The following is a 14,455-nucleotide window of genomic DNA, read 5'->3' as shown; positions in this document are numbered from 1 at the left end:
CTAAAAGTGTCGTCGTGGTGGCTTTAAGATGGACTATTCTGCTGGCCCTACCCCCATCCATAGAACCTGTTTGTTTGGTGGTAAAGGAAGAACCACAATTCCAGACTTTAAAAGCTTCCAATTTGGTCATTTCCCAGGGAGAGTGTATCTGTCGCTTTCTCATTCATTCAGCTTACGTTTTCTGAACTTAAGGTTGCAGTGTACTTTGCTAACTAAGGGCTATAGAAACAAAAATAAGTTAATACCCAGCATTCCATCATTTCAGAGAGCCCCTAACCAAGCACAGCCTCTGGTTGACACCAGGTGGCTTTAGGGAGAAGTACAGAAAATAATCCACACTAGGTGTGCCTGTTTAGGAAGCACCCTCACCACCCAGAATCGGAAACTCCCAGGATTGAAGGAGGGAATTCCACTGTTCCTGTACAACTTGTCAGACACTGCTTTACACAAGTTCTCTCTGACTCCATGTTGCAACTTTGAGAGAACAGGAATTGCTCCTCCCACTGAGTGCGTAGGGAAAATGAGGCGCAGAAAAGGAACTCTGATAGTACAGGGTCTGTGGGGTGGGGGTGGGGTGGAGTGGGTTAAGTAGGGCTCCAAAGCCCTCTGCCATAGATCATATAATCTTCTTGTCTGATTTGGGGTGTAGGTATTTGAATGGGTGTTCTTTACGCTAAAATGTACTAGAACAGCTCCAAAAGCTACTGTTCTGTTTGCTCCTTCAGCCCCTTTAGGTGTTTTGACCAGTCTTCACACTTCACACTATTTGACCAGAAGGCACATTCAGAAAGTCTTATGAATTGATCTGATACTACTTAAAAACAAACAAACAAACAAACAAGCTTTTTGAGGCATTAGTCCCCTCCCGCAAAAAAAAAAAAAAGATTTCAGAATTAGGGCAATGATTGTACAAATGTGCTTTACACAATTGATGTATGTGTGGATTGTGATAAGAGTTGTACGAGCCCCTATTAAACGATTTTAAAAAAAATATTTCAGAATTAAACTAATTCTGGCCTCTAACTCTGGCTTTGTATTGCAGACGGGTCATTGCCTTTCCATTTCTCACAACTGAGCTGAGCACCGCCACACCATGGGGGAACACAGTCCAGACAACAACATCATCTACTTTGAGGCGGAGGACGATGAGCTGACTCCCGACGACAAGATGCTCAGGTTTGTGGACAAGAACGGACTGGTGCCTTCCTCATCTGGAACTGTGTACGATAGGACAACTGTTCTTATTGAGCAAGACCCTGGCACTTTGGAGGACGAAGACGATGATGGGCAGTGTGGAGAGCACTTGCCCTATCTGGTAGGGGGTGTAGAGGGCTTTCACCTAATAGACCATGAAGCAATGTCCCAGGGTTACGTGCAACACATTATCTCGCCTGATCAGATTCATTTGACAATAAACCCTGGTTCCACGCCCATGCCAAGAAATATCGAAGGTGCAACTCTCACTCTGCAGTCGGAATGCCCGGAAACAAAACGCAAAGAAGTAAGTCAAAAGGCAGAGGGTGAGGGGCCAGTTTGCCGTTGGGGAAGCTTCAACACTGCTTGTTCAGTCACTCTTGGCTGTTTTAGCTGCGGAGTAAAGGATGGGTCACTCTAAGTGCTTCATGTTTTGATGTATCTGCTTTTGGCTTTCTGGGATGGTGGGCCTGTATGGCCACACGGAAATTGTGGAATACAGAATTCCTCCACATTTGTTCCTCAAGACCTGGCTGTTGTAGAAATCGCACAGAGAGGGAATTCCCTATTTGTGATGCTGACATCACTAGACTTGGCTTCTCTGATAGTGCAATCACTCAATTTGGCTCATCTCTGCGCTGATGGATAAATGGCTTGTTTTGGAGACGGGTTTCTGCTGCATATGGTTTCTGATTGTACAGGATGCTTGGTAAATAATCAAGACTAGCTTTCTTCCACAGGGAGAAAGATGAGGTTTTCTACTCCCAGAAAGATTTACAGTCTCGGAAGCCCACCGGGGTATTTGAATTTGTGAGACAGATTCAAATTGATGGCGAGGAGTTTGGTTTTGATTTTTTTCTTTCACAATAAAGTCAGACGAGAGATGGCAAATGAGAGCGGTTAGATTGCAAAGGCTTCCCACTCATATTTATCTTAGGAAAGGCTAGGCATATCGGAGGGCTTTGGAAACTATAAAGCATTATACAGACTGTACTCGTGCTGGCTCCTGGGGTGGAATCAAAGACACAGTTTAAAGGCTTCCAAGAACGAACTGCCTGCAGCTTAATGAAGAAAAGCTAGGCTGCTGGTCGTTGCAGTGCCAGGGAATGGCTCTACGATGTTACCATCTGGGAAGGGGGCAAAGGGTCGAGCAAAATGTGTGTTGCTTGTAACGGAAGAAAGCCGTGAGGCCGGAGGATGCCGTAGCAACTTCCCCTTTGGCAGCCTGAGAAGCTAGAGCTAGGGGAACCGGAGCAAGACCTCTCATACTGCCTCCCGCCCTACCTGGGAATCACTCCACAGCATCTCTGAGATCAGGTTTCCACGTGAACACTTCGAGCACGACGGGAACGCAGCATTTCACAGCTCAGTCTCAAACATTTTTGGCCAGCTCTGATTGTTAGAAAGCTTTTACTTGCATAGAGCCAAAATCTATCTCCCTGCAAATGCCACCCACTGGTTCTAGCGCTGTCTTCCTGAGTAACAGTGAGTTACCCTTCCCCCTACAAGACAGCCCATCGATATTTAAAGATAGCTATCAGGGGTTTCTCTCCATCTTCTCTTCGGCAGTGCTTACGGCACTGTTGGCGTCGCTCCCCAGGTTGTGTAAGTGCCAGAGCGGAACCCCATCTCACCAGTGTGAATCATCTAGCCCTGAATAGAGTGGGGCCCTTCTCTCTTAATCTGGACACGACACAATTAATAGCCTGTTTATATTTTATCAGCAAGAGCACCCTGCTGGAGTGTGTACTAGGAAGCTTCCAGATTACTGGGTCTCCATGGGGGGTGGAGAAGCAACTTTGCTTCCACAGGAGACATTTAGCACTGTCCAGAAACAGTCTGGGTTGTCATACTAGGGAGGGGCTATTGCAGCCTACTAGGTAGAGACCAGGAATGCTGTTAAATTTTCTACAGTGCACAGGGCAGCCCCTACAGCAAACAATGATCTTGCCTAACAAGTCACTAGTGATGAGCTTGGGAAAGCTCCCCGTAGATGATTCTCGTGTGTAGGGGTTGAGGCCTGCCCTCCCCCAGTTATATCTTCAGCAATTGAGAAGGAAGGTCTGTATTAAAGCAGAAGAAGAATCTCCCTATTAAATTTGATCTTGATTTCAGCCCAGTATTTGCGTTGGTGAGGATTCTCTTCAGCTCAGTCAACATTTATCAAGTGAGGTGCTGTAAGAACTGCAAAGATCGCTAGGATTGTAGAGACCTGGGGGCAGCAAACTGCTGGAGAGCCATATGTGGCTCTTTCAGTATGTATATGTGACTCTGAAGTAAAACTGAAAATGAAAATAAAACTATCAATTTCCTTTAAGGGATCTTATTCAGATCACGGTGATTTCATTTGTTTGTAAAATTATGTTTATGATTCTCGAATCATTTTCAAATGGTGAGAGGCAAGATTGACTCGTCTGTCTCCAAAGTTAGCCGACCCCTGGTGTAGAAGTAGAGATATGTTTGTTCCAGTAACCTTAACATCAGGCACAGTGTGGTGGTAACTGAGGGTGAGGAATAGTACCCTGGAAGCACAGAGAAGGGTCACTTTAGTGCTCAGAAATTAGGGAGGGCTTCACAAAAAGTGGCATCAGAGGGGGTCTAATAAAAACCTGTAAGTACAATCTTGTTTACAAAGCAAAGATGGGGGCTACCCAAGTGACAGGAAGAGCATGAATAGAAAGGGCATTTTCAAGAAATAGTAAGTGGTCCTGTTAGGTTAAAGCAGAATCGGTGTACTTTGCCTGTAAAGAATTAGGTGGTAAGTGTTGGAGGCTTTGCGGGGCCTATGATCTCTTTGGGAACCACTCAGCTCTGCCATCTGTAGCGCCAGGACAGCCATGGGCAGTCCGTAAACATGCACAGTGAGGATGTTCTGTTTCCGTAGAACTCTGTTTACACACACGGGCAGTGGGCTGACTGTTGGCCAGCCCTAGAGGGACTAGGAGGAGGTAAGAAAGGCGGTCCAAACAGAGAACAGGGTGATAACATGCTGTGGACTGGGACCGAATTCTGGAAGCATTGGGAAAACAGCGCAGGTTTCTGAGTCAAGAAGTGATTTGATTGTTGTTGTTGTTGTTAAGTGCCATTGAATGGGCTCTCATTCACAGCCACTCTGCGTAGCACACTGAAAGACTGCCAGGGTCTGAGCCAGTCTCACCATAGTGATATTTGAGCCCATGGTGGCAGCCACTGTGCACTCCGTGGAGTGGAGGGGCTCCTCTTGATCTCTGACCCTCTCCTTTATCAATCGCGATGCCCTTTTCCAAGGAGTGGTCTCTCCTGATAACCTGTCCAAAGTGCGTGAGACAAGTCTCTCCACCTTTACCTCCAAGGAGCATTCTTTCAAGACAGGTTTGTTTGTTCTTTTTGGCAGTCCGTGGTACTTTCCCTAGGCTTTGCTAGCACCATAATCCCAAGCCATTGACTCTTCCATATACATATGAGACTCCTCGTACTGCAGCAACATGCAAGGCAGAGTAGTGTAATACACTGGCAGACAGGTGGTGGGTGACATGGTTAGAGTAACGTTTTGGAGAGATTGCTCGATTGTAGTGTTTTTTTTTGGAGATGGTGGGATACTGCAGATGGTTTGCCAAGTTAGGAGACTGTGACATTGTAGGTTTGGGTTTTCATTTTAAGTCTGATGAAGGAGAGTGACCTTATAAGTGAAAAGAGTCCAGGCTCTTGGAGAAGATGGAGAGAACATTGGGATATCACTGTGGATTTTGAGGAATGAGCCATGGATTATACATGATTCAAATGCAGATTGCAAAGATTCACCCATTTTCCCAAGTGCATTGAATTTCTACTGTGTCTTAACACACAGGGACCACACAGGTGATGGATGGGAAACTCTGCCCTGAGGGGCTTCAACAGTCTTAAGTGGGAAGTGTTAAATAGAGCACATTGTAACTGGTCCATCCATAATTTTAAGGGTTTACTGAGGAGAACGCAGCAACTCCATTGAGTCCAGTAACAAATCAAGAAGACAAAAAGAAGAGAAAGTTTGGTGGGGAAAATGATGGGTTTGGTATGGGGCACATTGACTTTACAAGTCCCTGGGGAAACTGGAAATTAAGGGAGTCCCAAAGCCCATCACAGATGTCAGTTGAGCAGTGGAGGACATGGCTGGGGATTAGACTTGTTGGCCCACTCAAGGGCAGTGGTTGAAAGTGGGGGTAGTTTACTCAAGAGAGCCTAAGAGTTGGTCTGAGAACTTCAGGGTTGGGAAGAGAAGGAACCAGAGTAGGTCACAGTACTCAGGAGATGAGCGGACGATTAGTCTTAGGGAAGCGCGTTCTGACAAGCGTGACTGTTCGTATCTGACCCTGAGAAGGGCTGGGGCGTAGAGGAACCACTAGCTGTGAGTTGTGCAGTTGTTCACATGATGGAAGACTTTGAGGCGCGGATGAAGGGTCGAAGTTAGATTGCAAGAGATGGAGAAATAAGTGGGTGGTGAGGAAATAGGCAGCAGGAAGTGTCAACTTTAAAAAGTTTTTTTAAGTTCCGTATTTGGAGGAAGAATGATGAGCCTCAGGGGAATTGAATCATCTTTTTTAGCATAGAACATTTGAACGTGGTTAGAGCCAGCCGACACTGGAGGCCATGCTCAGGTACTGTTCACTATCTGAGAAGTCTTTCATAAGCAAGTATTTAGAAACCCTCTGGCTAAGCCAAGACTAAGATAGTTTATTACAGGAGTTCTTGGTGCCTTTGATGTGCTAACGACTAGGAGGATGGCAAATACCAACTGCTCCAAATAGCTGAAATTTGGGGAATTTCAGGTCTCATTTCCAAGGATCGCTGTTCTGTACAACTGCCCCCTGGAAGATGCTGATCCGGGCAGAAGAGGAGATGGTGAGGGCTACCAATTATGCAATCCGTGATATTAATTGCCACTTTCACAGTTTGGACTACACATTTATGTTTGCAAGCTTGGTTTGCTATTTCACGTGTTCCAGTTGGGCTGGCAATCAGTGGAATAGGACAAAGTCAAGTGTGCTCTGAGTTCACACTGCTGTGGCTTGAGCTCACTGTCCTGCCCTCCTTCCCACACTTCCCCACTGTAGCCATGAAGTCTCCCTGGAAGATTCTACAGTCTATCCCCAAAACCAGTTGGTTGGGGATCGGCGGGATAGAGGGAGAAGCAGCAGTCTTTGAAAATCTTGCATAATGACCAGGCATTCAGGAGACTGGCAGCCCCATCTTACATTAACTTTTTTATTTATTTTATTTATTTTTTTTTATTTTAACAATTTATTGGGGCTCATACAATTCTTTTCACAGTTCATACATATACATACATCAATTGTATAAAGCACATCTGTACAGTCTTTGCCCTAATCATTTTTTTTTCTTTTCTTCTTTTACATTTTATTAGGGACTCATACAACTCTTACCACAATCCATACATATACATACATCAATTGTGTAAAGCACATCCATACATTCCCTGCCCCAATCATTCTCAAGGCATTTGCTCTCCACTTAAGCCCCTTGCATCAGGTCCTCTTTTTTTCCCCCCTCCCTCCCCATTCCCCCCTCCCTCATATGCCCTTGGTAATTTATACATCGTTATTTTGTCATATCTTGCCCTATCCGGAGTCTCCCTTCCCCCCTTCTCTGCTGTCCCTCTCCCAAGGAAGAGGTCACATGTGGATCCTTGTAATCAGTTCCCCCTTTCCAACCCACTCACCCTCCACTCTCCCAGCATCGTCCCTCACACCCTTGGTCCTGAAGGTATCATCCACCCTGGATTCCCTGTACCTCCAACCCTCATATGCACCAGTGTACAGCCTCTGTCCTATCCAGCCCTGCAAGGTAGAATTCGGATCATTAACTTTTTTTTTTTAAATCATTTTATTGGGGGCTCTTACAGCTCTGATCACAATCCATACATCATTTTGGAAAGCACATTTGTACATATGTTGTCATCACCGTTTTTCTGAGGAAAAAAAATCATTTTATTGGGGCTCTTATAACTCTTATAATACTTCATACATCAATTGTATCAATGTACTAGTTTTTAATATTTTCTACTTTATTTTTTTAAAGATCATTTTATTGGAGACTCATACAGCTCTTACCACAATCCATGCATGCAACCATTACATAAAGCACATTTGTACATTTGTTGCCTTCCTCATTCTCAAAACATTTTCTACTTGAGCCCTTGGTATCAGTTCATTTTTTCCCCTCCCCCATCCTTTTTCCTTCATGAATCCTTGATAATTTATAAATTATTATTTTTTTCATGTTTGACACCACTGTCTTACACTGAGTGATGTCTTCCTTTACCCACTTTTCTGTTGTGCATCCCCCTGGGAGAGGATTATATGTAGATCATTGTGATCGGTTTCCCTTTCTCCCCCCACCTTCCCCTATCCCTCCTGGTATTGCCACTCTTTTTATTGGTCCCGAGAGGTTTATCTATCCTGGATTCCCTGTGTTTCCAGCTCTTCTCTGTACCCATGTACATCCTCTAGTCTAGCCGGATTTATAAGGTAGAATTGGGTCATGATAGTGGGTGGGAGGAAGCATTAGAGAGCTAGAGCAAAGTTGTATGTTTCATCGGTGCTATACTGCACCCTGACTGACCCGTCTCCTCCCCCTGACCCTCTGTAAGGGGATGTCCAGTTGCTTACAGATGGGCTTTGGGTCTTCGCTCTGCACTCCCCCTCATTCATGTTGATATGATATTTTGTTCTGGATCTTTGATGCCTGATACCTGATCCCATTGACACCTCATGATCACACAGGTCTGGTGTGCTTCTTCCATGTGGATTTTGTTGCTTCTCAGCTACATGGCTGCTTGTTTATCTTCAAGCCTTTAAAAGACCCCAGACGCTGTATCTTTTGATAGCTGGGCACAATCAGCTTTCTTCACCACATTTGCTTATGCACCCATTTTGTCTTCAGCGATTGTGTTGGGAAGCTCAGTATCACGGCATGCCAGGTTATTAGAACAAAGTGTTCTTACATTGCCATCATCATTTTCAAAACATTTTCTTTCTACTTGAACCCTTGGTATCAGCTCATTCCCTCCCCCCCCCTTTTTTTTAAACCATGAATTTGGGGCATGTAAATCAGTTTAACTGACCTGAAGATTCCAATGTTGATAATTTCTATTTGATAACATGCTTTGGCATCTCTTACTTTTTTTTTTTTTAGACTGGGTTTATTCGGCATCTCCATGCCCAGGTGTTACTCTTGAGAAATCAAATCATTTGATAACTCGTTAGTCTTCTTGGCTTCTTAAGCAGCTTATTTTCTGAGTCAGATTTGAGCCTGATTTTCCTGTTTACCCCTGATTGTTCCATTGTTTCCCACAGTGCATTGCTGGTTTACTTCACTCCTCACCCCCTCATCTTGCGTAAAAGATCACCCAACCAGAACCTTGTTCCAGAGCCTGCCCTCGCCTACCTCACAGACACTGGTCATTCTGGCGCTCGTGATTGTGATCGTGTTTTCACACTTGTTCTTTGACTGTTGCCACTGAGTGACCTTCTAGCTTAGAGAAATGTCCAATCAAAGACTTGTCATTCTGCTCACGATGGTGTCTAAACAACCGTGCTGCCTTGGGCCGGTTCATGCAGTCCATGCGTTCTGCCAGAACCTGTGTTCTGCCAGAGACCCTGAGTTATCTATTCACCCACCTCTGTCTGAAACCTGTTGGATGAGCACAATATATGCCCCCATGACTACTTGACCTTGGCAATTGTCTGCTGAGTATGTAGCCAAGAAGTGTGAAGAAACCTAAGAATGATCCTGTACTAAGGAAGTTCTTTCTGGGGCACCCCAGTATTCTAGCACATTGATTGGGTGAGACTATCCTTTGCCACCAAGAAGCAAGACTACAATAACGCCTTTTGAACGAGGCTGCTGTGCTGGGTCTTAACACTGTATGTGTGAATGAATGATGTGCTCAGTTACATTTTCAGGAGATCACCTTCTCCTTAAACTATTTATTTCCCACTCAGTCACAGCTGACAAAGTGACAGTAGCATGGGCCCGCATTTGTAAAATGCGAGTATAGTGGAGTGATAACTAGAATGGGGAAAAACTGTGGACCAGCACCTTGCTAGAAACCCAATCTCCCTCTTAGAAAACAAGGGCAGTGTCCATGCTGCGCAGCAGCCGTCTCTGGAGCAGCACAGTTGGAAGCAGCGGTGCCCAGCTCAAAGATGGCAGCTGCTGACTGCACTCCTTTGGATAGGTGCTGGCATTAATCCAGTCTGTCACACGAGGCTCCTGAAATGTCCCGTGCCTGTTCCCAGTCTCCCATTCTAGGACTTCCAGCACTTACTCTTTCCCGCTCCACTTACCATTCCGGTATAGCTGCATTTGACAAATGCGGGTCTGTCCTGATGTCGTTGCATCGGCATGACTGAACTGTTCAACCCAGTTGGAAACCCTGTTTCTTTCAGCATGACAAATTTTCTGTAAGTGTAACGGGAAAATTTTGATTCCAGTGTTTCAGAGCCTCTTTGCAGTGCCTCTTTTACTTTGAGACCTACTTCCGATCTCATTCCTCATTCTGAATCCCTCAGGCAACGGAATGAACCATTCCAACAAGCCAGGCTGCTGCTGACTCTCCCAGAGGGAGCCACCCACTTCCCTTCTTGGTCTTTGCGACTGTGATTACATTTCTCTGCAGGTTCCCTTCTCGCCGCCCCCGGGATTGCCGTTCTGAACTGGGACAAATGGAGACCGTCACGGCTCCATTCATTCTTTCCTCAGCTTTGACTTACTGGGCACCCACTTTTGTCAAATCGCAGCAAGTACAAAGGAACAGCCCCTGCCCTGAGAGGCTTGGTGTCTATTAGGGAGGCTGCTGACGCTACGTATGTCCGAGATATGCGGGAGCCAGAACAGGCAGCATCTCCCGGTGAGTCCACGCTCAGCCCAAGCGTGCGTATGGCGTGGACTCCCTCCTCTGCCAACAGCCTTTCCATCACCACCAGGCCTGCTGGCCTGGGAAAGGGCCAGGGGTTGCTTTGTATGCATAGTGGTTTTCAAGCATGGTGCTGCAGGAAACCTATTTTCTGTAGGCTGTAAACGCTGATGGCATAGTGAGCTACGCACTGAGCCGTTCACCACAAGGTCAGCAGTTCGAGCCCACCAGCAGCTGCAAGGGAGAAAGATCTAGCTGTCAACTCCTGTAACATTTTAAAGTATTGGAAACCCAAGGGCACTTCTACACTGTCCTCTGTGGTTGTGCTCAGTCACAATCGACTCGGTAGCAGTGAAATAAATGCTCGGTTTGCAAAATTTCTTGCTATTGTAGAACCCTGGAGAACGAGTTTTTTAATGACACCCTGCTCCGTGTATTAGAACTTAGTGTCCTCTTCACAGTAGTGTCTTCTCGGTTCCTTGACCCCACTCTATGCTCACCGTGTCGTCTGGGGCAAGCTGTTGAATGTCTCAGTTTCCTCCTTGGTGAAATGGAGATATCCCTGTGTATTTTATGAAAATTAAGTGAGATGTACTCATACATCAATATTTAATAGTACACATATAAAACATTTAGCAGACTGTCTGCTGCGCCAGGGCTGTTCAGTAAGTGTGCATTTACTTTCCTGCCCTCATAGGCCTATGTGGTTGTTTTTTTATTGGTGTGAAACTTCTCATTTTTATTTTCAAATAGTTCGATTTTTAGGCAACATTTTCCAAGGTGTCAAGTCCAATAAGTCCATATTTCCTAGTTCTTGGGGTGGAGTGGGGTGTGGTTTGGCCTGCGTGGGTCAGTGGTGTCTGACTTCTCTAACTTGGTGAGAGAAGAGACTACTCCATCGACCTCAGCCCAGGGGCGATTCCTATGAGGCCAGGTTAGGTGTACTTTCTCTTCAGCTTTGTTACCAGTTCAGACACTAGCCTGCCCTCCCCTCCCCACGGTGCGCTCTACTTTTCTCGTGAGTTTGTGGATTCATTGCATGGCCACACAGATCATGCTCACAATTAAAAGGAAGTAATCAGTTCCAATTGAGGATCAGGAACAATTAAGGATACACTTCTTTGGTCAAGACAGCTTTTCAGCCTTGACCACAGGAAGGTGTCTCTCTTACCCTCTGGACCACTGGGGCCCTCTCCTTGGCCTCTGGCGTGATTGTTGATCAGTCAGGTATTAAAAGCTCTTTTTTCAACTTTACCATTATGTGCCCAGAGACACCTTCTCCATCAGCAAGTCACCTGCGCTATGGTACTCAGCTCTGTCGCTCCAGGGGAAGCCCACTGAGGCGTCTTACACTGGCTTTCTGGCTCTGCTGAGGCTGTTCCTCTGCCCCAGCTTCTCTCCATCGTACACTGGTTTTGGTGATACAATGCTCTTTCTGTGTCTCTCATGGTTCTAGGAGGTTCTCAGCCCTTCGTTTCTGGCTCTTCTTTTTGGTGGCAATGAGGTTCCCCCTCTGCTCTGGGATTGGCTCTCTTTTAAGCTTAGCAGATAGCAAAACTAGCCAACCCCCTCATTAGCATTCCATTTACCTTATTTGCCTGGCTTGGCAAAGCAGGGGGTCAGTAAAAAGAGGAAGACTCTCGAGATGGATGGACATAGTGACTGCAGCAGTGGGCACAGCACAGCCATTGTGAGGTGCTGCAGGACCAGATGGCGATTCCTTTTGTTGTACACGGGCAGTCTGTGTACCACCTAACAACAGCCCCCACGAGGGTACCGTATATACTCGTGTATAAGCCGAGTTTTTCAGCACACTTTTAATGCAGTTTTGGAGGTAAATTTAGGTGCCTCGGCTGATATTCGGGTTGGGTTATACTCGAGTACATACGGTACTTTATTTGCATTATCAGTGATCCTGCTCATCTTACAGGCTGTGCAAAACCCATTCTGGGCCCCACAGGAGGTGATTTCCAGCCTGCAAAGGGTTACAGTGTTAAGGTGTTCTTTATTAGGAAGCATTTTCTTCTTGAAACAAAGTGGTAAATTGTGGTTGGACTCTAGGACAGCCCGTAGACATCAATCCCTAGTGTGTACTGATCCCACTATGGGATGGAAGCCACCATTTATAGCCACATTTTAAAATGGGAATGTAGGCTTTATAGTTTAACTGCAGGGATTCCATGAACATACCAGCCCGGGCCACAGATAGCCTTCTGCTCTTGTAGGAAACTTCCCTAGGCCAGGCCCGTGGTGGGCAGTTGGCGTACCAGTCTGAGCTCCATCCTGGTGGTGCTGATGGAGAGAGGATGAGGTCACCAGCATCTGTTGAGTGTCTGTGGGGTACCAGACCCTGGGCTGCTGCTGTTGCTGACGTGCCATGCAGTCAGTTTTGACTCAAAGTGACTTGATGTGCAACAGAATGAAACAGCACCCAGGCCTGTAACATCCTCATAATTGTGCCTAAGTTTGAGCTTGTTGTGTCAGGACATCTTGTTGAGGGTCTTCCTCTCTTCTGCTGCCCCTCTGCCGAGCTGGATGTCCTTTACCAGGGACTGAGCTCTCCTGAGAACATGTCCAAAGTGCACGACACAAAGCCTCACCATGCTTGCCTCTAAGGAGCATTCTGGCTGAACTTCGTTCAAGACAGATTTGTTTGCTCTTTTGGCAGTCCATTGTACTTCTAGTATTCTTTGCCCGCACATTATTCAAATGTATCAGTGCTTCTTTGTTCTTATTCAGTGTTCAACCGCCACATACATACGAGGTGATTGAAAATACCATGGCTTGAATCACGCACACCTTACTCCTTAAAGTAACACCCTTGAGGTTCAACACTTGGAAAAGGTCGTGCGCAGCAGATGTACCCAGTGCAATGGTCGTGTGCTCTCCCGACTGCTATTTCATGAGCACTGAAAGGTGACCCAAGAAAGATGAGTTCTTCACCACTCCAACCTTTCCTCCATTTGTCATGTTGTTACCTGTTGGTCCAGTGGTGAGGATTTGGGTTTTCTTTACATTGAGTTGCAATCCATATCGAAGGCTACCATCCGTGATCTTCCTGGGCAGTTCTTCAAGTCCTCCTTACTTTCCACAAGCAAGACTGTGTCGTTTACATATCGTAGGTGTTGCCTTCCTCCAGTGCAGATGCCACATTCTTCATGTAATCCACCTTCTAGGAGTATTTGCTCAGCATACAGATTGAGTAAGTATGGTGAAAGGCACAACTCGGATGCACACCTTTCCAGATTTTAAACAATGCAGCATTCCCCTGTTCCATCCACACAACTGCCTCTTGATCCATGTACAAGTTCCTCACGAGCACAGTTAATTCTGGGATTTCCCTTCTTCTCCGTGCTATGCATAGTTTGCACAGTCCAATGCCATTGCACAGTCAGTGAAACACAAGTAAGCATCTTTCTGGTGTTCTGTGCACTGAGCCAAGATCCTCCTGACAGCAATGAGATCCTTTGTTCCATGTCCTCTTCTGAATCCTGCCTGAACCTTTATTAATTCCTTGTCAATATACTGCGGCAACTGCTGTTGGGTGCTCTTCAGCAACATTTTACTTGTGTGTGACATCAATGATATTGTTCTATAGTTTGAGTATTCTGTTGGGTCACCTTTTTTTTGGAATGGGTTCAAATATGGATCGCTGCCAGTCAGTTGACCAGGTAGCGGTCTTCCAAATGCCGTGGCATAGACAAGTGAGTGCTTCCAGTGCTTCACCAGCCTGTTGAAACTTTTCAATCGGTATCCCAGCAGTTAGTTCTTAGAGCCTTGTTTTTGGCTAATGTTTTCAGTGCAACTTATACATCCTACTTCAGCACCATGGGTTCTTGCTCAGATGCTACCTCTTGAAATGGTTGAAGGTCGACTAGTTCTTTTTGGTAGTGACTCTGTATTCTTTCCATCCTCTTTTTATGCTTCCTGCATCATTCATGTAAAGCTCCTGGGCTAGGGGATTTATAATAGTTTAATTTTCATAACCTTATAAAATAGATCTCACTAGTGTTCCCCTGTAAAGATAAAAACACTGATGTAGAAACACACAAGTAGTCAGTGGTAGAACTGAAATTTGAACCAAGGCCTTTCTGGATGCCATGACTGCTGCTTTCCCATTGAAGAGTACTGCTTTGGCGAAGGTCAAGGGCTGAGGTGGGAACAGCGGGGCGGCTTCAGCTCTGGGGGTGGGGGCGGGGTGGGCCTGTTGAGGAATGGTCCGTGCAGAGCTCTTCTCTTTCTCCATGGAGCTCTCTGGATACGCGATAGGGAGTGTGGTGGTTTCCGGTGCCATCAAATCGGTTCTGGCGCAGTGACCTGAGATAGAACAGAGCAGACCACGCCGGTCCTGCGCCCTCCTCACCATGG

The 14,455-nt window shown here is 46.0% G+C and overlaps 1 protein-coding gene across 2 annotated transcripts in view; it reads left to right on the top strand.

Annotated features, from left to right (window-relative positions):
• MTF1 (metal regulatory transcription factor 1) overlaps positions 1-14,455 on the top strand; it is a 47,692-nt gene that overhangs the window by 819 nt on the left and 32,418 nt on the right. For both annotated transcript variants that reach the window (XM_075554080.1, XM_075554075.1), the window contains exon 2: positions 1,043-1,501. In XM_075554080.1, the coding sequence (XP_075410195.1) occupies positions 1,094-1,501 (408 nt within the window). In that variant the 5' untranslated portion in view covers positions 1,043-1,093. The remainder of the gene's footprint in view (positions 1-1,042; positions 1,502-14,455) is intronic.

The sequence above is a fragment of the Tenrec ecaudatus genome, chromosome 1 (genome assembly GCF_050624435.1).
Source record: "Tenrec ecaudatus isolate mTenEca1 chromosome 1, mTenEca1.hap1, whole genome shotgun sequence".
NCBI lineage: Eukaryota > Metazoa > Chordata > Mammalia > Afrosoricida > Tenrecidae > Tenrec > Tenrec ecaudatus.
This window is presented reverse-complemented; position numbering and strand designations above follow the sequence as displayed.